Source organism: Schistocerca nitens, chromosome 10 (assembly GCF_023898315.1).
Source record: "Schistocerca nitens isolate TAMUIC-IGC-003100 chromosome 10, iqSchNite1.1, whole genome shotgun sequence".
NCBI lineage: Eukaryota > Metazoa > Arthropoda > Insecta > Orthoptera > Acrididae > Schistocerca > Schistocerca nitens.
In genome coordinates, this window is record NC_064623.1 from 107,831,191 (window position 1) to 107,857,157 (window position 25,967).

At 39.4% G+C, this 25,967-nt stretch overlaps 1 protein-coding gene across 2 annotated transcripts in view; it reads right to left on the reverse strand.

The window, feature by feature from the left end:
• The window catches only part of LOC126210646 (ADP-dependent glucokinase), an 83,623-nt gene that overhangs the window by 8,199 nt on the left and 49,457 nt on the right, over positions 1–25,967 (reverse strand). The window contains exons 5-7 of one of the 2 annotated variants that reach the window (XM_049939970.1): positions 25,643–25,806; positions 15,398–15,504; positions 6,089–6,266 (exon numbers count right to left, since the gene is read on the reverse strand). In XM_049939970.1, the coding sequence (XP_049795927.1) occupies positions 6,089–6,266; positions 15,398–15,504; positions 25,643–25,806 (449 nt within the window). The remainder of the gene's footprint in view (positions 1–6,088; positions 6,267–15,397; positions 15,505–25,642; positions 25,807–25,967) is intronic. The other variant, XM_049939971.1, reaches the window with a different exon arrangement.

Here is a 25,967-nt window from a genome sequence, read left to right on the forward strand (position 1 = left end):
TTTAGAAACAGTCAAAGTATCAAGATTCACTTTTTATGTTATTGATGACTAGTTTCACGTAACCTGAACCAGTTTTCAAATCATCCTGCAAGATGGAAAGTTAAAATTATAATTTATCCAATAAGATGTTACAAAAATTATTTAGTGCATGTAACAAGACACATTGTATTGTAGCAACATATACGAATCAGACAGACAAAACAGTATTTTCCAAAAGGCATATAAAGCATGTTAAGATTACTTTAAAGTCAGTACTGCAATTGGACTGCTGCTTATTTGCAGTGTTACATTTACACTTACACAGTGTAAATGTAACACTGCAAATAAACAACAGTCTAATGGCAGTACTGACTTTAAAAAATATATATTATGACTGTGGCCCCGCATTATGAAAAAATTTTTAAATGTCAAGATTACACATATACATATAACCACAGCAAGTTTAACCATGAATAGTGACAGAATAAGCATTTAACTGACAGTCTACTTCCTCCACTGCCACAAGGAGTGCACCATCAAGGTTTAAGAGAATGTCTTTATTACAACTAGCAAACATCAAGAATAAAGCAATTAATACAATAAAAGTGCAAGTCAAGTACCACACTTAAGCTGTTTAATTTTTGTCCGAAAACAGGGCATTAAAATCAATAAAAAGTAAATAGCTACAGCACCACTCACAGTATACACAAAAAAAAGTCATATGCTATAGTGACACATATCATGATTCACTGTAAACCATAAAGTAACAAGGAAAAAATCGAATAGTATGAGATCAAAAAATCACCATCACCTTTCGAACTTGTAAATAAATACTTAACCAGAAACAAACCGAACAGAATGTGTAAATATAAAAATCCCTTTTAAAGAACACTTCATTAGTGAAGACAGAAATTAAAATGCTATGTTGTCTCTTACACTGTAGCAAATGTTGGGGCCCATAAAAGCATATATCAAATTGACATAGTTGTATGACCAAACAGTAAAGTATGAATATCAGGCACCTAAAAGGGAGAGGTGAGGAATGGAAGAACTTGTAAAAGGGGACGACAATGTTCATAGTGAACTCCTTTGCCTACAATTAATTCATTACTCCCCCTCCCTTCTGCCATCCCCGTCGCCTTTTCCGTCAGGTTTGTAGTGACCTACTCTTTGATATGTCTGCATAAGCAGAAGAAACTAAAGATCAAAGTCCGAAAACAATTTATTGGACTGTTCAATTAACCAAAACAACTTCTCCAAGTATAACACCAACACAAAACAGTGATCCACCATCAAATCACAACTACATACAAGAATAATATAGAAAACAACTGAAATAATTTCCTACTAGTCTCCACCAGAGACTTCTCCGATATACCAAGCCTAATCCAGAGATCAGTGAGAAGATCCAAGCCGGGCTGCCAGGGCGGCAGCTATCCGCGTCTGCTGGCGGTCGATGAACTGCCGATGTGCGGCTGAGAGCCGGCCTTTATAGCGCTTCGGCGGATAAGTACCTCGGAACTATTTTCGGTCACTTGGTTTGACCTCTTCCTTATGTTTATGTGGGCCGGTAGTGGCCCCTGGTGGCCGCTGGTGTCTTTGCTGTGGTGTTGTTGTTGTTGTGGCCGTTCATCAATATTGCCTGTCGGTTGTGTAGTGCTTCAGTGTGCCTGCGAAGTGGGAAACCCACAGCTGCAGGCTGTCAGTTTGGTTGCTGATACTCTAGGCGCCGTGATGTCTGGTGGAGAAGGCCACAGCACTCTTCATAAGTCTTGAATCCCAACCATTTTCCCTCTTTTATATAAATCATTTTTACACACCCTTCTGTCCTCCACCCCCTACCCCATTCTTTAACCCAAGCATAGTTTGTGCAATATATTCCTGTGTATTTCTCGTTGGTTGTCCCTTATACACCATTTATAGGTGTATAATCAGTGGATAATTTGTGGAAGAATGTAGTCCACACTGCTCTTTTAATCCCTTATGAACCATGTGTATTGTTTCTTATTGCCATTCCATAATACTGCTGGAGTTCACCAATGGTTTTGTCTGTTAAGTCGTTCTTTACCATTTAGAGTCTCCACAAAATGCATATGCAATACCACTATTTCTGTTTACACACTGCATCCAACCTCTTAACACGAACATTAACATGAATTCAAGTAGCAAATAGCTGAAAACCACAGGCTTCTAGATTGAATAGTTCTGGAGAGAGACGTACTTAAAGAAGTCAGTGCAGAACGACTGAATCTTTTTACACTTGCACTATTGACATTGACATAATAAAAACGATGCTTCCAACTAGAATTAATCGACAAATGATGCCTCAAATTATTCAGGAGATATCAAATATTATTAAGAGATAATAATCGGAAAATGTTACTTTTTGACCAGTTTCACCATAAGCACTTCCCTTAAACTTGCCTTGGTTATGTATAATCTTGACATTGTTTATATGCTATTGTATAATCTTGACATTGTTTATATGCTATTTCGGAAAATAGTTTTGTCTGTCTAGTAGGTATATCCTGATATGATATGTTCTTTATTTTGTTATATGCATTTTTGTGCCAGTTCATTGGATGAATTGTAATTTTAACTCACCGTCTCACAGGATGATTTAAAAATGGAATCAGGTAACTCGAAACTAGTCGTCAATCAAATAAAAAGTGAATCTGGAAACTTTGGCTATTTCTATAGTGAACTATCAAATGTTACTGTTCTCGTAACCACTATTATTTTAGCAACTTATATTTTATATAGGATGAACGTCAACAACTGTGCTATGCACAAATACACACGACACGTAATTTTCGTATGACCGTAGGAGGATGATGTATTTGCTTCTGTAATAGGACATTACTACACCTGCATAACATTACATTCAGTACAATTGTGCGGCTTTCGTGTGTCTTTCTCTCTTAATTATGGTGCGTTATATTTTTTTATGCACTTGAAAAGTGTTTTAAACTACAGCAAGGTGCAACAATGTCTTTCTTTAAATTATCGAAGCTGTGGTGTCCACCCAGCAGAAAATATTCTCAGATAGATAGCTCCACCTGAATAAAAGAAATGAGACCATTTGCTTTACTAACAAGCTTGCCATCTTGAGCAATGTCCTCACACTGTAACAGATTTTCTTTAAGTTTCAGTTTACTATGAATGTGTTCTTCAGCTATGCTAGAAAGTAAAATCAGTGGAGCACCTGTGCAACCTCGCAGGAAATGACACGTAGGAATGTCTGAGTAATGGGAGGCAATAAAGGCAGACGTGTTTGAAATCGAATGAATCTTGCGCTGTGACTGTCGCTAATTGAAAATAATTACAATGTAAACACATCTGCATGAGCACATTCATTCTCTTGTGCCCGACATTGTATGTGATATATGCTGATACAGTATAATGACACCTCTGTGGCACATAAACTGGTCATTCATAAGTGCCGAGTTCATTTTTTATAAATTTTTATTTCTCACAGTGTAGGGAGACTGTTCAAGACAGAAAGTAGTAATGATCCAACACACAGCATGTTCCTTAGTAATAAAAGCAGTTTCAACTCTTTAGTCAAAATAAGATTTTCTACACAATTTTTTTTTTTTTTTTAACTAGAATTTTTCCAGAAAGCATCATACAATTTGGTGTTTTTCAGGAATTGCACTAGGGGTGTGTAAAAACGAACAGCCATACAGTTTATTTCAGTTAAGGCTTCTGTGCTGAGAAGCCGTGGTCAGTATATAAAAGTATTCCCAAACATTTTGTCTCAGACTGTATGACACATCTTCAGATGTAAAAGGGGTAACTGCATAGAAGGCTCAAGGGACCCCTTGAATTTATACAGATGTATAAAGGGCACCACCATTTGTCACGATGCCACATATGTGATTATCACTGACTGGTGCCACTGTGCTCAATTAAAGGTAATTGGTCATTATTCTGTTGGTACGAAGTTGGCACCTAAGGTCCCTCTATACATGCACACATAGTAAAGTGTTGTCTCTGCTAAAATACTAGTCCTCATAGTTTTCCCTCTCAGAAAGCATGTTCCACTATGGCCGATTTGTATGACCCAGTCGGCAGTTACTTTTGTGTTTGGCTAAGCGGGCATTAACACTTTGGTATGTTTCCCACGGAATTTTATATACTCCAGGTGTTGCTAGTGGATGTCGAACATCTTTTGCTGTTTTTAAGAATTCCTTTTTTTGCTTGGTGGGTCTAAAGATTGTTTCAAACACACACTTGGCAATGCTTTTCCGTTGGAATCTGTAATTCAATAAAAGGAAATACAGATGGGCTGATTCACTTACTGCTGGCTTTAAAAAATCGTTGCTCCATTAAGGAAGTGGATTAAGCACTCCACCCAATAAGAAAGAAAGCCAGTACTAATGAGGAACAATGGCCACCAACCGGCGAAATTTTCCTCTCTTTTATTACCAAGGCTATGGAGGCATCGATAAAATGTTGGCTTCAGAATGGCAAAAGATGTACTGCATACATTAGGAACACCTGCAGTAGGTAAAATTCTATGTAGTTGTGGGCAAATACACAACACTACCATGAAATGAAGTGTTAACACCCATTTAGCTGAACACAAATGGAACTGTCATCTGTGACAGACAGACAAAGCTGCCTTAAAAGAACACACTTTCTTAGATGGAAACCATAAAACAAAATTCAGCAAATTTTAGCAAATTAAATGCATTATCTTATGCATACGTATACACAGGTCATCGAGATTTACAAATACCATAATAATTTTAACAGAAATATACAGAGAGTTAAATTTCACAAAATACATTTTAATTGAGAATGACGACACCTGCCAGAGATAATCAAACACTTGACATCAAGTCATGGATGGTGCTGCCTCCTATACATCTTTATAAATCTGGGGGAGGGAGGGAGGGAGCAGGGGGGGGGGGAGGCTTGAGCCTTGTCATAGCTTCCTTTTAACTTCCATAATTGTCTCCTGCAGTGAGAGAAGAAATGTGTGGGAATCATCTTATAAATCAACCATGGCCTCTAAGTTCACAAATTTTAAATGAATAAACATGGCTGGGAATGCCTACAGTGTATGCTTAATATACGATCCTCTCCCTCATTTTCAGCATGCTGTTAAAATTACTGAGCTTTAGCTGCCCACATTATTGTTGCTCTCTTTCACATGGGCAATACTTTTCATGGTATTTTTAAGCAAGCTGCCACATTTTATACAGTTACACTGACAATACATAGAAATTCACCTAATGCGTCATAACTTTGCCTCTTTTGTTTATTAGTGTGTGACCAAGATCACAAGCAGAGCTAGCAGCCATCATTCAATAGAGGCCACAATAGTACACTTTTTCCCTTATATTGTTCTTAATACACAGGGTGATCAAAAAGTCAATATAAAATTGAAAACTTAATAAACCACGGAATAATGTAGTTAGGGACGTAAAAATTGACACACATGCTTGGAATGACATGAGGTTTTATTAGAACAAAAGAGTATTGCTAGATGCGTGGAAGATCTCTTACGCGCGTCATTTGGTGATGATCGTGTGCTCAGCCGCCACTTTCATCATGCTTGGCCTGCCAGGTCCCCAGACCTCAGTCCGGGCGATTACTGGCTTTGGGATTACCTGAAGTTGCAAGTGTATCGTGATCGACCGACGTCTCTAGGGATGCTGAAAGACAACATCCAACGCCAATGCCTCACCATAACTCCGGACTTGCTTTACAGTGCTGTTCACAACATTATTCCTCGACTACAGCTATTGTTGAGGAATGATGGTGGACATATTGTACATTTCCTGTAAAGATCATCATCTTTGCTTTGTCTTACTTTGTTATGCTAATTATTGCTATTCTGATCAGATGAAGTGCCATCTGTCGGACATTTTTTGAACTTTTGTATTTTTTTGGTTCTAATAAAACCCCATGTCATTCCAAGCATGTGTGTCAATTTGTACCTCTCTATCTACATTATTCCGTGATTTATTCAGTTTTCAAATTTATACTGACTTTTTGATCACCCAGTATAAACACAATAAACAAAAAAACTCAATTCTGAACTTCTGGTAACAACTCGATCTTTCGGTTTGTCATCTCTGTACTGTTCTCCACTCACCTCTTCGGAGGCACAGACGTGACGGTGAGCCGTCAGTGATGCCTTGGCGGCTGCTGCCATCGTGTTGCGCCATGGCGAGCCCTTCACAGTCATCACTGCCTGATAAGCTAACGTATGGACGTGCAAGCGAGTAAGCGGACGGTTGCCGCGGAAGCCCTTACTCTTGCTCAGTACTAACCTGAAACACATTATGATAATTAACAATATGCTCTAGCTACATACAGAAGCATAAAAAAATGTAAGTACGCTGGAAGATGTACAGGAAGTGGTATCAACAGTAACGTCACTGTAGTCGAATAGTGCCTAATGTACGTCACTGGCTTCCCAGCATCTCACTGTCACACCCGAGTTCAGGCTGTCACTTAATTGTGCCCAGAAGGCTTGCTCACAAACGCCGTGGAGAATCAGTCCAGCCCATTTTCCATTTGATGACTACATTAATTTACTCAAGATAATAGTATTTCTCAATCACTGAACTGTATCAGTGAAACTAAAAGTGTGTGAGTTAGCCATCACACAAAAGCAAAAAAGGGAGCTACAAGCAACAGAATGAAGCCACTTGCAGTGCTCGAAATTCAGTCAACAAAAATTTTGTATTGGTGAAAATATAAACTAAAGATTGGTGAAAGACCCAACATATCGTGGCATAAACAAAACTCTCTTATGACTATTTGGGGTCAGGAATAAAAGTGTGTTTTTAAGACATATACTGCCCTATTTTAATGTACTGTGTGCTGGTGTAGTATTGAATTAAAGCAATTTATACAAGGAAAATGTGTAGTAAAAATTTATGGAATTTCAAAAGAATACACTGGTTAGGATATGGAGGAGGATGGCAGAAGTCAGGATGCTTGAAAGAATAGGGTAAGGAAGATTATATTCAAGCAATAATATGGTGGGGGGAGAGGGGGGGGGGGGGAGGCTGACCACAATCAAAACCGATGTTAACAAAATATAGATCTGAGGATGGGGGCGAAATGCAAACAACAGTTATGTATGGAGGGAATTGTTAAAGATGCCACAAGCCATGGCAACTCCTTCCGTTCGCCTCCACCTGTAGCAGCAGATGACAGGCTGTGCTGATCAAATTGTGATCAGCAAAGCAACTGCCAGCAAGTGTATAACTACAGCACACCAGCACACTCTCTGGTCACTTCCATTGGAGATAGAGCTTAGACTGCCACACTTTCTGGACATGACATGCCAAACCGTCACTCAAGCAGACTCTTCTTCCACTTCAATGAGGCAACCCCACCCAGCCATGCTATCAAGAGCTCATCCTGTGCAACACCACATGGCTTGAGCTGTCATTTGCTGCCCTTTTCCTAAGTATGCGTGGGCAGCAAGATTTTACACCCGCATCCAGTGTCACCATTTTGTAGTGGTTCCGTTAACAAGAGGTGCCTTCCTGAGCTGCATTCCTCCCAGATTGACGAGCAGTATTCACATACGGGTCAAATGAGGGTTTTGTAATCTATCTCCTTTGTTGATGGGCTACATTTATTGAGGATTCCTGATGAATCTCAATCTGGCACCTGCCTTACCTGCAATTAGTTTTATGTGGTCATTTCATTTTAAATTGCTCTGTATGCATACTCCTAAATTGCTCTGTATGCATACTCCTAGAGTTTTATGAATGTGACTGCTTCCAGGGATTGTTCGGCAATTGTGTAATGACACAATAGCGGTTTTTTCTGCCTATTTATGCACAATATTTTACATCTTTTTACATTAGGGGTCAAGTGACAATCCCTGCACCAAGCATCTGTCCTCTGCAGGTCTTCCTACATTTTGGTTTAATTTTCTAGCAATACAATTTCTCTACATGTAACAGCATCATCTGTGAAAAAGACACCTGCTACTTTCGAAGTTCTCCACTAGACATTTATATATATACTGAGAAAAATAATGTTCTTTTAACATTCCCTGAGATAAGCTGAAAGCTACTTTTATGTTTGAAGATTAATTACCACAAGCATTTTTGTGTTATCATACCATGTAAATGCATATAAACAACCCATCGACCGACCCTTCCCTCCATTTATATTATCATTACCCAGTGTGTAAATTAGATGTACCTTTTCTCACAGCAGATTAACAACATTCACATGGTTGACTACCTTCTGCCATCTCCCATCTGCCGTTAGTAGGTGCACTTCACTACCAAACACAATGGCCTCACTCATACGCTGTAAAGCTACAACACAGCAAAGCTAGTACACTAACCTTCAAATGCCAATACCTGCTGTACACAAAGTATTACAGATGAATAGCACTGATATGGCCAACAGCCTTGTCGCAGTGGTAACATCGGTGCCTGTCAGATCACTGGAATTAAGCACTGTCAGGCTTGGCTAGCACTTTGATGCACGATGTTCTGGCATATGGACAAGCGCCAGCATGAAGATGAAAAACACAAGAGCAGAGAAGGCTGAGAGACGATGTCAGCCAATTGCCCGCTGACTAGGACCACGCCCCGACAGGAGCGGCCTACACAAGAAGAGAATATAAGTGGCACTCCTGCCAGCCTCAGGTGCACAGTACTAAACCTGACCTAGCAGAGAGCGCTTCGATAGCAGTTATTAGTCATCCGTTGCTTGTATAGACACTGTCTATGGCGAAAGACATTGACTGTTTGCATGTCACCCATCGCTTGCAACACCATTGGAAACTCAAAGTTTAGTATTATCAATCTTCTTTATCGTAATAAAAACTATTAATGTGATTTGCTTGAATTGTTGAATAGCTATCCAAGAATGCAATCTTTAGGCACCCTATAAGACAGGTGGGCAGGACCCCACAGGTGACCATATGTGCTGCTGAGCGCTACTGGCAAGCAGGGTGCACTCAGCCCTTGTGGGGCCAACTGAGGAGCCACTCGACTGAGAAATAGTGGCTCCGGTCACAAAAACGAACAACAGTAGTGTGCTGACCACATAACCCTCCTTATCTACATCCAGTGGCGCCTACCTGCTGAGGATGACACAGCGGTCAGTTAGTATTGTTGGGTCTTCTAAGACCTGTTCAGATGAAGTTCATAGCTATACAATTTGTTGGCCCAGCACAACTGGAAAGAGTGAAAGGAGATGATCCAAATGTCGCTAACTAGAATGAGAAACAACAATCATTGAAAGATCAACAATGCTCTCTGATCTGTCTCCATGCTATCTAAAGGTAGCAAAACATTACCAAACTTGACAGTGTGGCTGATATGATATGGAACATACATAAAAACTAGATACATTCTGCAAGAGGTAAATTTTGTGTGTGTGTGTGTGTGTGTGTGTGTGTGTGTGTGTGTGTGTGTGTGAGGGGAGGGGGCGGGGCATACATACAACTGTGTCCATCTCAGACTACAGTAAAGAGAAACAGGGAAGCTACACACAACAATCTGCTATTCAATTATTATCCGAGGGCAGTGACCCTACCATTGACAAAATAAGTAACTATAGTAGAATTATTAGGATTAGTGTTAGTATAGTAACATAATAGCAGCAGTTGCTGCAGAAAAATCAAGGTGCTTTTAGTACTAATAGTGACTTTTTTACATTTTTAATAGTTGTATTGCAGAAGTACTACCAGTTGTCTTAACAGGAATAAGAGCAGTGGGTATAAATATTACTGCAAAATTATTCAAAATAGTTTGAAATAATGAAAACTTATGGCTCTTTTCATCAAAATTAAGGAACACCTGACAGGGTGAGGAAGAAGGTGCTGTAGGAAAGCTACATATAGAGTAACATACATTGAGAGTCCTAAATAGTGCAATAGCAACAGAAGGAAGTAGGACTAAAGATAAGGAAAAATAAATAGTGGTAGACACCATAAACTTAGTTCAATGATCAGAATAGAAGGAAAAGTGAAAGAAAGGAAATAGATCATCACAAAAATTCACATAAATGCTATTCTATATATACTCAGTCCTTTGTTGTCACAAGAAACTGGACTTTGATAAATAAATATATAAATAAGTCTATTTCAGCCATCTGAGTTTAGATAATTTTCCTGTAGTCCAAGCACTTTCTCCAATAATATAAACTCAATGTGACTGGACACACTGGAACAGTACATACATCACATCACATTACATTACATTACATTTGCTATTTACGCTTGAGACGTAATGAATGAATAGAGAGAAAATTTTAAAAGAGGAGCGGAAATTATACCTGTCACAGAATACAGGTGAAGGATGAACAAAGAAAACATAAATGTGATGAAGAGAAGCGGTTAGGATAACAACGGTGCTCAACATCAAAATTGGGAATGACAATGTAATTGCATGAATCCTCCTGTCTAAGAAGCAACCAGTAAACCCCCAATTCTTTAAAGAATCTAATTTCCATGTAAAAAACAGCTTCCAACACACGATTAATATGTTAAATATCTGACATTAAGCATGTAAATGAGAAAAGCTTAGAAAAGATTTGAAATTTTGCTTAAAGTTCGTTTGATGTCACTAAGTGCTCTCATTATAAAACACTTAATGAATGTAGTCTGGGGAATATGCACTCCATTTTAAGCAAAAGAAAGTTTTTCACTAATCTCTCAATCATTATGATGTCACAACTCTTGAACGATGTGTCGTCGTGTCATACACTGATGTAATTTTGCAGGTACATTCAGTGGTATAAGTGGATCCTGTTTGCACACTGTGTTGCCAGTAGAATTCCTTATGATGAAGTTTTCCTGCATGAACAGGCAAAATGTAAGCGACAAACTTTTTTTGTTTCATCATTTTGTGTGAGGGTGTCAGTGAAAAAAAAAAATTCATAAAGGTTAGACATTATTGTACTTGGCAGCATGTAAGACACACTTTTTCTCCTTCAAAACTAGGCCAGAAAACTGGTTGCATCTTAAAACCTAGTCTTAGGTAAAGGTAGGTAGGTAGGTATAAGCTCCATTTCTTCAAAATTTCTATGTCTTAGCTTGAAGCACTTCATTGTTAGCTTCCTTGTCCTTTTTTCCCCCTAAGGTAAGTCTTTCTGCTCCCGGGATTGGAATGACTCCTTACCCTCTCCCTTAAAACCCACATCCTTTCGTCTTTCCCTCTCCTTCCCTCTTTCCTGATGAGAAAACAGTTTGTTGCGAAAGCTTGAATTTTGTGTGTATGTTTGTGTGTCTGTCGACCTGCCAGGACTTAACGTCAGAATAATCATTAGATGAACGTCGGCCGAAGAACCCAAGACAGAAGCCAATAGGCAGTTTGTCAACAAGTGGCCACGAAAGCCTTAACAATTTTGTACCTCCTCATTAGTTATATGATCTACCCATCTAATCTTCAGCATTTTTCTGTAGCACCACATTTTGAAAGCTTCTATTCTCTTCTTGTCCAAACTAGTTATCGTCCATGTTTCACTTCCATACGTGGCTACGCTCCATACACATACTTCCAGAAACGACTTCCTGGCACTTAAGTCAATACTCGATGTTAACAAATTTCTCTTCTTCAGAAACACTTTCCTTGCCATTGCCAGTCTACATTTTATATCCTCTCTACTTCGACCATCATCAGTTACTTTGCTCCCCAAATAACAAAACTCCTTTACTACTATAAGTGTCTCATTTCCTAATTCCCTCAGCATCACCCCACTTAATTCGACTACATTCCATTATCCTCGTTTTGCTTTTGTTGATGATCATCTTATATCCTTCTTTCAAGACACTGTCCATTCCGTTCAACTGCTCTTCCAAGTCCTTTGCTGTCTCTGACAGAATTACAATGTCATTGGCGAACCTCAAAGTTTTTATTTCTTCTCCATGGATTTTAATACCTACTCCGAATTTTTCTTTTGTTTCCTTTACTGCTTGCTCAATATACAGATTGAATAACATCGGGGAGAGGCTACAACCCTGTCTCACTCCCTTCCCAACCACTACTTCCCTTTCATACCCCTCGACTTTTATAACTGTCATCTGGTTTCTGTACAAATTGTAAATAGCCTTTCGCTCCCTGTATTTTACCCCTGCCACCTTCAGAATTAGAAAGACAGTATTCCAGTCAACATTGTAAAAAGCTTTCTCTAAGTCTACAAATGCTAGAAACGTAGGTTTGCCTTTCCTTAATCTTTCTTCTAAGATAAGTCGTAAGGTCAGTATTGCCTCACGAGTTCCAACATTTCTACGGAATCCAACATTTCTACAGAACCCAAACTGATCTTCCCCGAGGTCAGCTTCTACCAGTTTTTCCATTCGTCTTAGAGAATAAGCGTTAGTATTTTGCATCCATGACTTATTAAACTGATTGTTCGGTAATTTTCAGATCTGTCAGCACCTGCTTTCTTTAGGATCAGGATTATTATATTCTTCTTGAAGTCTGAGGGTATTTCGCCTGTTTCATACATCTTGCTCACCAGATGGTAGAGTTTTGTTAGGAATGGCTCTCCCAAGGCTGTCAAGTAGTTCTAATGGAATGTTGCCTACTCCTGGGGCCTTGTTTCGACTCAGGTCTTTCAGTGCTCTGTCAAACTCTTCACGCAGTATCGTATCTCCCATTTCATCTTCATCTACATCCTCTTCCTTTTCCATAATATTGTCTTCAAGTACATTGCCCTTGTATAGGCCTTCTATATACTCCCTCCACCTTTCTGTTTTCCCTTCTTTGCTTAGAACTGGGTTTCCATCTGAGCTCTTGATATTCATACAAGTGGTTCTCTGTTCTCCAAAGGTCACTTTAATTTTCCTGTAGGCAGTATCTATCTTACCCCTAGTGAGATAACCCTCTACATCCTTACATTTGTCCTCTAGCCATCCCTGCTTAGCCATTTTGCAATTCCTGTCGATCTTGTTTTTGAGACGTTTGTATTCCTTTTTGCTTGTTTCATTTACTGCATTTTTATATTTTCTCCTTTCATCAAGGAGAATTCTTCTGTTCTTCTGTTTCTTCTGTTACCCAAGGATTTCTACTAGACCTCGTCTTTTTACCTACTAGGTCCTCTGCTGCCTTCACTACTTCATCTCTCAAAGCTATCCATTCTTCTTCTACTGTATTTCTTTCCCCCATTCCTGTCAATTGTTCCCTTATGCTCTCCCTGAAACTCTGTACAATCTCTGGTTCTTTCAGTCTATCCAGGTCCCATCTCCTTAAATTCCCACCTTTTTGCAGTTTCTTCAGTTTTAATCTACAGTTCATAACCAATTGATTGTGATCAGAGTCCACATCTGCCCCTGGGAATGTCTTACAATTTAAAACCTAGTTCCTAAATCTCTGTCTTTCCATTATGTAATCTATCTGAAACCTGTCAGTATCTCCAGCTTCTTCCATGTATGCAACCTTCTTTTACAATTCTTGAACCAAGTGTTAGCTATGATTAAGTTGTGCTCTGTGCAAAATTCTATCAGGCGGCTTCCTCTTTCATTTCTTAGCCCCAATCCATATTCACCTACTACTTTTCCTTCTCTCCCTTTTCCTACTACCGAATTCCAGTCACCCATGACTATTAAATTTTCATCTCCCTTCACTATCTGAATAATTTCTTTTATTTCATCATACATTTCTTCAATTACTTCGTCATCTGCAGAGCTAGTTGGCATATAAACTTGTATACTGTAGTAGGCGTGGGCTTCGTGTCTATCTTGGCCACAATAATGCGTTCACTATGCTGTTTGTAGCAGCTTACCCGCACTGCTATTTTTTTTATTCATTATTAAACTGACTCCTGCATTATCACTATTTGATTTTGTATTTATAACATTGTATTCACCTGACCAGAAGTCTTGTTCCTCCTGCCACCGAACTTCACTAATTCCCACTATATCCAACTTTACCCTAACCATTTCCCTTTTTAAATTTTCTAACCTACCTGCCCGATTAAGGGATCTGACATTCCACGCTCCGATCCGTAGAATGCCAGTTTTCTTTCTTCTGATAACGACATCCTACTGAGTAGTCCCCGCCCAGAGATCCGAATGGGGGACTATTTTACCTCCGGAATATTTTACACAAGAGGACGCCATCATCATTTAACCATACAGTAAAGCTGCATGCCCTCGGGAAAAATTACGGCTGTAGTTTCCCCTTGCCTTCAGCTGTTCGCAGTACAGCACAGCAAGGCCGTTTTGGTTAGTGTTGCAAGGCCAGATCAGTCAATCATCCAGACTGTTGCCCCTGCAACTACTGAAAAGGCTGCTGCCCCTCTTCAGGAACCAAACGTTTGTCTGGTCTCTCAACAGATACCCCTCCGTCGTGGTTGCACCTACGGTACGGCTATCTGTATCGCTGAGGCACGCAAGCCTCCCCACCAACAGCAAGGTCCATGGTTCTTGGGGGTATTACAGGTATGAAGAACAAATTGCTGAATTTCATCAAGTTGTCGTTAACACAGCTTAAAGACGGAAGTTGAACTTTCGCAAATTGGAAAAATGGACAAGAGTCCTTTTTTTAACCTTTGATGTGCCTTCTAACAGAACTGTGGAAGGTCACAAAAGCATCATTGTTAAAACTTCAGGACATGAAATGACTTATTACACAGTCATTTTATCCTGCTGTGCTGATAGGACAAAATTTCCAGCACCTTTGATTTATAAAAGAAAGATGCTTCCTAAGAAAGAATTGCTGAAAGGAGTTTTTGTCTATGTACATAATAAAGGATGGATGGATGGATGGATGGGTGAGAAATGAGGTTGTGGACAGATAAAATTTGATCTAGGCAACATGGAGGCCTACTGACAATGCCCTGTTACTACAGGAACAGTGAAGTTCTCACAGAACAGATGATGTTAAAAATAGACTGAATGAACTGATGATTCTGGCAACTCTAATTCCAGGAGGGCTACCTAGTTTACTTCAACCATTAGATATATGTATCAACAGACCATTTAATAGATTTATGTACGAGGAGTGGAACATATGATGCAAACCTGGCCCAATACGTGGCATTTCAACAGCAGACTAAACGAGTGAAATTTATGGACAAACAAAAACTACAGCAATTTGTGCCTGTGCAGTAATTTAAACACATAAATGCTTGTGTTTCAGCAGCCTTAAAATCATACCCCACTAGAATTACTTCGCCTTTACTTAAAAAATGTTAATTGGTCAAAGAAAGTACTAGTGAAATTTTTGGCACTGGTTGGAGGAAATGAACAGTGATAATTATAAGAATAACATTTGAAGTAATTGAGGAGGATATTACTACTAATGTCACAGTTACCAACAGAGTGGAGGCAATGTTACAAGTTCCACTGTTTGTTTCATCTTTTAGATGACAGAATAGTCACTTACATGTCTTCCACATCAAGTAACTCATTATTGACATGCGAACTGATTTAAAGACGACAGCAGTGTGAGCAGTGATGGGCAGTACGTACCTGAACACGTGACGCATCTGGTCGAGGACTGTCGCAACTCGAGGGTTAGAGTCTGACACCAGACTGATGTTACCGAACTGGAGGATGTGCTGCAGGTTCGTCAGTTCCTGGTGGGGAATATTAAGCATTTCACAACTTCTAGGTTTTAAAGCTTGTTCTCACAGCTTGAAACAGTGCAAGTTATCCAAAACTACATGCATTTATATTGAACATGTCCATGCTGAGCACAGAAACAGGCAAGTAAGTAGAAGTATTATTAAATGCTCACAAAATGAAGTCTGAATTAAAAGTGGCTTTGGAATTCCATATGAATTTTGATCCTGCAGCATAATGTGTGGCGATATTAAACTTCCTGGCAGATTAAAAGTGTACACTCAATTGGGACTCAAACCTGGAACCTTTGCCTTTAACAGACAAATGCTCAACGGAATGAGCTATCTGTCACAACTCACGACTTGAGTCTGACGACTTTCCTTACACCAGTACCTGCATAGCTTGGTCTGTAGAGCATCTGTCCACAAAACCCAAAGATTCTGGTTCAAATCCATGTCTGGCATGGGGCTTTCTCTCCCAGGAAGTTTAATTTTTGAAACTGTATATAAACTAATTGTTACAATTCACAAGAGCTGTTACTAACATCATTCTTTAGCATCATGTGAGGCATGGCTATAAAATAATAGTAGTATTACTGCAAAACATTTTATTCCAAAAACATACATATAATCTCCTCCTCTACCCCTACAATGTTCTACGCGTGTTGATGGAAACAGTATCACAAGTCTTCCTCGGTGAGCTCCTCAATGGCGTGTGACACTTTTCCTTTCACTACTTCAATGTACTGAAATCTTGTTCATTTTCATGCATATTTGACCTTGAGGAATAGTTTAAAATTACAAGGTGCTAAGTCTGGTGAATACAGTGGGTAATCTAACACTGGGACATTGAACTTCGATAGAAACCTCTAAAACAGAATGCGGTATGAGCCGGTTTGTTGTCATGATGCATAACATGTGACTTGATCTTCCACAATCTGGGTCTTTTCCCTTATTTTCTCTTGAGAAAGAACATCAGTGTAGTAATGTCAATTAATACACCGAAGAGCCAAACAAACTGGTCCACCTGCCTATTATCATGTAGGGGCAAACATGCAGAAGTGCAGCAACATGAGATGGCATGGACTCGACTAATGTCTGAAGTAGTGCTGGAAGGAACTGAAACCATGAATCCCGCAGGGCTGTCCATAAGAGTACAAGAGGGCGGATATCTCTTTTGAACAGCACATGGCAAGGCATCCCAGATATGCTCAACAATGTTCATGTCCGTGGAGTTTGGTGGCCAGCAGAAGTGTTTAAACTCAGAAGAGTGTTCCTCGAGCCACACAATGGACATGAATGGATGCAGGTGATCAGACAGGATGCTTACGTGTGTGTCACCTGTAGAAGTCCTATCAAGACATATCAGTGGCCCCATATCGCTCCAACTGCACAGAGCTCCCACCAGCTTGAACAGTCCCCTGCTGACATGCAGGGTCCATGGATTCATGAGGCTGTCTCCATACCCATACACATCCATCCACTTGATACAATTTGAACCAAGACTCGTCTGACAGGCAACTGTTTCCAGTCATTAACAGTCCAATGTCAGTGTTGATAGGCCAGGCAAGGCATAAAGCTTTGTGTCATGCAGTCATCAACAGTATACGAGTGGGCCTTTGGCTCTGAAAGCCCATATAGTTGATGTTTTGTTGAATTGTCTGTACGCTGACACTCGATGATGACCCAGAATTGAAATATGCAGATACTTGTGGAAGAGTTTCACTTGTCACGTAGAACAATTCTCTTCAGTCATCGTTGATCCCATTCTTGCAGGATCTTTTTCCGGCCGCAGCGATGTCCGAGATTTGATGTTTTATGGATTTCTAATATTCACAGTATACTCTTGAAATGGTCGTATGGGAAAATACCCACTTCATCGCTACCTCGGATATGCTGTGTGCCATCGCTTCTGTGCCGACGGTAACACCATGTCCAACTCACTTAAATCTTGATAACCTGCCACTGTAGCAGCAGTAACCGATCGAACAACTGCACCAGACACTTGTTGTCTAATATAGGCACTGCCAACTGCAATGCCGTATTCTGCCTGTTTACGTATCTCTGTATTTGAATACACATGCCTATGCCATTTTCTTTGGTGCTTCAGTGTAGTTTGACCTTCAGAAACCCAGTGAATACACACAGTTTCTTTAGTATCGAAAAGCAATCTAAATCTTGATTTGTTTATTCGAGCAACTTTTTGCTGTTAATAAAGTTGGACCCTTCCAATACATGCTCTTGCACTTTGTTTCTGGATCATAAGTGAAAAACCAACATTCTTCACACGTTATCACCCTCTCCAAGAAATCAGGATTATTTTCAGTGGTTTTCGAGGAGCCAGTACAAACATTACTACAACATTCTTTATATTCAACCATGAGAGCTTTCGGCACCAGTTTCGCACATTCATATTAAACTGGTTAGATAAAATTTGCTTTATGCTTTCTTTGTCAATTCTCACAGTTTCAGCTATCGATTGAATACTCAACTGAAGGTCAGATCAAATCAGGATTACACACTTTTCCATATTTCTATCTGTTTTTAATGTTGAAGGGTGTCCTAGGTGTGATTTCTCTTCAACGTCTATTCTTCCATCTTGGAAAAGCTCAATCCACTCAAAAACTCGTGTACATGACAAAATAGTCCTCACCATACACTTCTTTTAGTAAAGAAAGGTTTCAGTAGCAGTTTTTCCAAATTTTATGTGAAATTTCATGACAGTTCGTTGCTCTATTATTATATTTATATTTTTTCCAGCAAAAAAAAAAAGTAACAGCGCTTACACAAATGAAGAACACGGTCACAATGATTTGTCTATAGACACCAGTGGTGCCGCATTCGACTGAGAAGGCTTCATGCTTCACAGCTACTGGCCGTTCACCTTTGGCACATACATACTTAGTCCACAACAGCATCAGTCCCGTATTTTATAGCCACACATTATATGTCACACTATGACTCACATAGTGGCATAGTTCCAAATCCCACCACCATATCAGCTGTTCTAAAACTTCAACTCTCACTACTTGCAACCATGCTAGCTGTGTGTTATTCTACATAAAATCTTAAGTACTCACCAATCATACAATGAATTTTCCACACCTCATTTCTAATATTAAGCAACAACATTTTTCCTTAATTGATTTTGTGGTCTTCAGTCCAAAGAATAGTCTGACGGAACTTCCCACACAAGTATATCCAGTGTAAGCTTCTACATCCCCATATAACTACTGAAATCAATACCGTTTGAACCTGGTTTCCATAGTCAAGCCTTTGTCTCCCTCTACAATTTTACTCCGCACATTTGCCCCCATTATCAAAGTGATGATTCCTTGATGCACCATGTGCATTCCATTAACCAATCCCTTCTTTTATTGAAGTTGTGCCAAGATTTCTTTTCTCCCCAATCTCATTTAGATACCTCTTTATTAATTAGTCAATCTACCCATCTAATCTTTAGCATTCTTCTAGGCACCACATTTGAAAAATATCCATTATTTTCCTGTGTGAACTGCCTATTGTCCACATTTAACTTCCATACAAAGTTACACTCAGACATATACATTTAGAAAGGACTTCCTAACATTTAAATTTACTTAGAGAGGGATAGAAGTTGAAATAATGAACTAAAATTTGTGCCAAGGATGGAACTTGAACACGGGCCACCTGCTTACTAACCACTACACCGTCCTGGCACTGTGGCTCACACAGCTTCATGGACTATCCTAGTCTATTGACCTCTCTAACACAAACCTCAATTCATGCCTTCAGCCCATTTTCTCTTTCTTAAATCGTCAGTACTGCCAAGGCTCTCTGATACTGGAACAGCACCCCAGCTTTGTACGTAATGGGGAAATCCTGCCTGTACCTCAGGTGTAGATCTACTGATCTGACAGAATTACATTTTCCTGCAGATATACGAGTCACAACTGTATCTTCAATAAGGATATTATCTGAAGTAATGAACTAAAATGTGTGCCTCGGCCTGGTCACAAATTTTAATTCATTACTTCAGATTTTATCCTTACCGAAGATAGAATTGAGACTCGCGTCTACAGGAAAATGTAATTCCGTCAGATCAATAGATCACTTAAATTTATGTTCAATGTTAGCAAATTTCCCTTTCTCAGTAAGGTTTTCTCATTATTACAAGATTATTCATTTTTAGTTATTTTGCTCCCAAAATACCAAAATCCATCCCCACTTTTAGTGTCTCATTTCGCAATCTGATTCTCTCAGGATGGTCTGATTACTCAACTGCATTCCGCTGCTTATGGATCGTTTGTCCTCTGTGTGTTTTACCATACTCAGAAGGAATTTGATGTATACTTGACTTTCGTAAAAGCAGATCATCTTTCAGATATCCCAGAAGAGCTGCTGTACTGGCTGGTGGGAGAAAGATCACATCCATTTCATGCTTCTTTATTGTTCTTGCAATTTTTGAGAAATATTTCTCATGTATTCTAAAAAGGCCATGGACTTTATATCTCTTTCTTATTGCACTTATTTTGGTTGGTCTCATGTTTTCGGTTGCAAACGTCTCTTAATTTGATGTTTTTGTATCCATTCTTATGGAATATCTTTCCAAGTGTACCAGTTCACTCTGTAGAATGCTAGTGTCAGACTCTACATGAGCCCTATATAATGAAGTTTTCAGTAAACATACAATCTCACCAGCTGGTGGCAGCCAGGTGCCTAAAACTATAAATCAGTACAGGTGGACTACAGTAAATGCACCGTCCCAAAAACCCATCTTCCTTATGTCGAGCTAATACATCCACATATAGTGGACAACCACTCTGTCATATATCATCATTAGGCCGCATACGTCTGCTGAGAGTCTTATTTCCTTGCAGTGCTGACATGCCTACCCATTGCCTGCAACTGTGTCTTCTCTGGCAATTGTGTATTCATACAAGACAGTCATCACACGCCATGACTCCGTGCAGGATACAAACAGTATGTTTGTATGCTATTTGTTCCAGGCTCCATCAGGGCACCAGCTATGCTTCCAAGCAGACAACTGCACCAGACAATTGGCGGCACTGCTGTAGAAGAACAAACATCATTCCCACATCAAATGGATGTAAATGTACTTCCACCTGCTGGGTACACAAGACCAGGCACAGCCTCCAGCAGACCAGCTGCAGTTCCAGCACAGTGCAGTTCAGTTGCTCTCACAGTTCTGGGCCAGGAGCTAGATACCCTCAAAGACCATCCACAGGAACTTGATGAGACAAACCACGAGAATTTGCTCGGCTTCACACCGTCATCATGCTGACACTACTCCTCGCACAATAGATGGAATGACGCATGCTGTAGACCTTTTATTACACCAGTAAACTTTGTGTTTGTAATTTCAAGTGATAACGGCCATCTATCATTTCTTGATTTTGAGACAACAGATATTGTGAATGTATGCAGTTAATAAGTGTTTTGTATAGCAACTTAAGAATCGTTTTTAGCACAGCAAGCCACCAAAATGAAGTGCAGGATGGAAAACATTAGTTTCATGTTCCATTGCAAATTTGACATTTTTGTGAATGGAGTTATATTGTTCAACAAACTCAATTTGTTGTTGCATTGGGTCTAAACTGTGAATTTGCCATTGACATATCTCCAAAATGTTGTCAGTTTTACAACTGCATAGTTGGTAAATATTTCTTCAAAATCCTTCATAAGTCAGCTACCAACAATCAGCTTTTCCTTATCACCCCAACCAATAAGTCTCCCATGACCCACCACTCTGAGTGGCATTTCTGTTACTACCCCCACTTCCTAAAACTCGACAGTCATTTCCCTTCATCCCTCTTCCTTCTCCTTCAATCCCTCTGGCAGAAGAAGCCCTTGGCTCCAAAAGCTTGTGCATTTCCATACCTTATATGTGTGTTTTCTCCTGCTGTCACTTAGTGAATAGATTTTTTTATCTGTCCATTTTATATTCTATTTTCAAACATTGATTATTTTCAACAGTAACACATGTATTACTCTCATGTATTACACAATAATGACACAAACAACTGATAGTCAAAAACAAAACATGCAAAATTCCTCAACATTAGTCTGTCACAAAAAATGATAACCAATTTCACGATACGAAGGCAGACATGAAATTTGAGGGAGACGGAGGGAGGGAGGGAGGGAGGGAGGGAGAGAGAGAGAGAGAGAGAGAGAGATGAACTACTCACTGAAAAGGAGCTGTTAGAGTCCCTCACACATTTGTTGGTTTCACTTTGCAAAACAAGCTAAAATAACACCTAAAACAAACAGTCCCACTGCATGCAAGGTACAGCCAGGAATTTGATCCCTCAACACAACAACACAAGTCTGAAACTTACTATGAACTGTGTGGCATTTGTAGGTCTTCAGAAATGAATGAAGGAAAATGAAGTAGCATTGATATTTTGGGAAAGCTGTATAAATGTGCACACTGGAGAGAAAAGTGCAGACCTAGCACAAAAAAATATATCGCTTTGACGACTACTTTCAAATTGCCACATAGCAATTAACTCCATATGGAATGTTTAAAGGCATCCCAGGCAACAGAGGACACTAATTCTTCACAAAATTTAATTTTATGTTCCCCAAAAGCAAAGTGAAATCTGTGAGCAAATTTTTCATCCAGTATCAGAGAGATGGATCATGACAGGTGATGAAACTTTTTTTTTTTTTAATGTTAGTGTTAGTTCTGAGTAGCAAATTATTCCGTGGTGTAATTACAATCGAGGCTGAAAAACAATAATTACAAATGAGGCTGAAAAACTTCAGTCTGTGAACAAAATCATGGCAGCTGTTTTTTGTGACTGAAAACAAAAATTAATTGTTTTGAGCAATTGAGAACATCAAAAACATCTGAAATGTTTCGTCTAACACATTCGAAACTGATGTGCCATTCAAAATCTATGACATGGGAAGCTTGAAATCTGAAACTGTCCTAATTCATTAGAATACACACCTTGTCATAAATGCAGATGGTACATCTGCACAACCCTCCCCCATTACAGTCACGATCTAGCACCCTGGCAGCTGGCATCCTTTTCCACACAAGTAATGGCTCTTCTTTATCAACATTTACAGAGAATAATGAAGTATTTATTCAGTTTTCATTTGCCTGAAATCCATAACTGCAGTGTGCCACCTGGATCCTTCCTCCAGCTTTTCTTAACTGCACATGTGAGAACTCTCCCCGCAGTATATTTAGTTTCCTGGTCTCAACCTCTGTTAGTCATTCCCCTTACTCACCTAGCCACTTCCCTGTTCCCATTCCAGCACTACACAGCCCTCTATTCCACCAATGCACCAAACGTCTTTTTATGTCTCTTCTTTTCTGACACCCCCCTTCCTTGTCCTTCATCTAACCTACCAACTGCACCTAGCTGCCCTACTCTCTTCCCAACTCGTTTCTGTATGCTCCTACAAGCAGCCCTTTATCATCCCCCCCCCCCCCCCCTGCGATCCCCCCTTACTCCCCGCCCCAAACTACTCCTCACTCCCACCACCCAGTTGCTTCTCCCATCGTACGCTGCCGCTTGCAGTTTGGCCGCAGCACCCTGAAACTGTGGTCATGTGCGTGGGTTGCATTTGCGTGCATGTGTATATTTCTGATGGAAGTCTGTTAGGACGAAAGGTTACTTGCTGACAGTCTTTTTGCTGTGCCTATCTACAACTCAGCATCTCCGCTATATGGTGAGTAGCAACTATCCTGTTTATAATGTTGTCATTATTCCAGCCTGGATTTTCCATTATTTGGTAATGGCAATATTCTAAGAGCAACTTTAAAAATAAAAGAAGTCTGCTACATAGTATTGAAAGTGCTTTGATAATTATGGCAGTTATGAAGGAAAATTGACGAGACAAAAGAGATGGGGTGTTGGAGAGTTAAGGGAGGATTCCAATTTCATGTCCTGTCAGCGATGTGGTCTTTAGAGATGAGGCACAAGCTGACACTGAGTAAAGGATGGAGGAAGAAAATCGGTCACGACCTTTTTGAAGCAATGAAGTAGCATCTACATCAATAGATTTTGGGTGGAGAACCTGAATCTGGATGGCTGCATAGTAATTTTAATTCCTCAGCAATGCTTCACCCCACTCTGTTTAAATTTGTTATCTGTATCGTTTACTTTGGCCCTTTGAGAATGTGCAATGCAAATAAACCTTCTATTCTTACACCTCTTAAAATTTTTATTTATACTGTATCAAAGGAATTAATTTCCTACCCATGTATGTAACATGTTGCAGAGAGGAGTATATTTAAGAAGCAGAAACAAATTATACCTTAAACGTTGCGGTCTTCAGTCCAAAAACTGGTTTCACGCAGCTCTCCACACCAGTCTATACCACGCAACTATTGTCACCTTTGCTTAAAGGCTGCACCCTACATCCACTGGAACATGCACTGGAACCTCCTTACTGTGTTCCTTTTTTCTCTCCCCCTCCTCCCCACACATTTCCTTCCATTACCAAAATGGCGAGTCACTGATGCCTCAGGATGTGTCATATCAAGCAATTCTTTAAGTCAACTTGTGCTGTAAATTTCTTTTCTCCAATAATCAGTGCTTCATTCACCTACATCTAGATTATTACTCTGCAATTCACACTAAAGTGTGTGTATGGTGTATTGTGTATGGTCTTTAGCCACTTTTTGCACCACACAGACTGTTTCTTGACTGTACCATTTCTTTATAGCATCTAGGGAAAAATAAACACTTACGAGTGAGCACTGGTTTCACTTATTTTATTTGGATGATCACTTCCCCTATGTAGGTCTGAGTCAACAAAATATTTTTTCATTTGGGAGAAAATGTTAGTGATTGAAATTTTGTGAAAAGACCTTGCTGCAACAAAAAATGCCTTTGTTTTAATCACTGCCACCTTAACATGCATACCACTGCCACTCTTTCTCGATACTACAAAAAAAGTTGCTCTTCTTGGAACTTTTTTTATATCCCCAATTAATCCTACCTGGTAAGGATTCCTTAATGCACACAAGTACTCCGTAAGATGACAAACAAGTGTAGTGTAGATAATGTCTCTAGTAGCTTTGTTGCATCTTTTAAGTTTTCTGCCAATAAAAGACAGTTTTTGGTTTGCCTTCTGCTACAACATTTTCTATGTGAAGATTCGGTTTAAGTTGTTCGTAATTATAATCCCTCGGTATTTAATTGAATCGACAATTTTTAAATTTGTTTGATATTCATGTAAGTGAAATGTAATTGACTTTTTTCACTATTCAGGTGGAGGACCTCACACTTTTTATTGTGTATGGTCTTTAGCCACTTTTTGCACCACACAGATTTCTTGTCTAAATCACTTTTGCAATTTGGTTTCATCTTTCAAAGACTTTATTAAATGACAAGTGATGGCATCATCTGCAAATAATCTGAGGGGGCCACTCAGAATGTCTCCTAAATCATTTATGTAAATTAAACAGCAGAGGACCCCACAGTTCATTGGAGAACCCTACATATCACCTTTGTTTTACTTATTGGCTTCCTGTTAACAACTATGAACTGTGATGTTTCTGACACCTAGTCATGAATCCAGTTGCACAACTGAGACAACACACCATTGGCATGCAATTTGATTCTGTAACTCCTTTTTAGTTATCACAAATAATTTTCAACATTCTTCTCTAGGATTACATTTTTAAGCTCTTATTCTCTCCTTGTGTGAACTGTTTATTGTCCACATTTCACTTTTGTACAAGGCAATATTCTGGACAAATAAATTCAGAAAAAAAAATTCTCACACTTATATTCAATATTAACGAATTTACTATTTTCAGAAATGCTACTGCAAGATTGTGCTTCTTGCAGTCCCTGACGCACTTATAAGTTTTATTTCTTCACCATGACTTTAAATTAACTTTCCAAGTTTCTCCTCTATTTGCAGAATAGGGAGCGAGATTTCCTAATGTATGGTCTTCAGTTTTTTTCCAGTGAACACAGACATAGCCCTTTACATAGGATTAATACTCGTACAAACAACAATACAAAATTCTGCTTGCTTCTCTGAACAGTGCCCACATGACATCCAATAGCATTTCAACCTGTACATCCGTACTGTTCTAGTGACTTGCAAAGTAATGTTACAGACCCACCCGAAATGCTCATACAAACAGAGAAGAGAGGGAGATACTGCTAATTCTAACCTGCTCATTCATACCAAGAGAATCTGCAAATGGAATAATGTACATGGAGAGATCGTGCAGCATCTTAGGCTCACTGAAAGACGCCATCTCAAAGTGCACTTTTGTGGAAGCGGGACGGCTGCGCATCTGCTCCCGCACTCTGGCCAGCAACTGCATTCGTTCCCCTACAAAAGTTGGAAACAGGGATGCATGAAAAAGTCTGAGAATCTGAGATAGAAATGCAACAAACAAACATTTTGTGCTGTTAAAATCACAGATCAATACAGAGAAAAGTTACAGGTATCACATCTCAACATACTTTAAAAGGTTTCAGTAAGTGAAACCA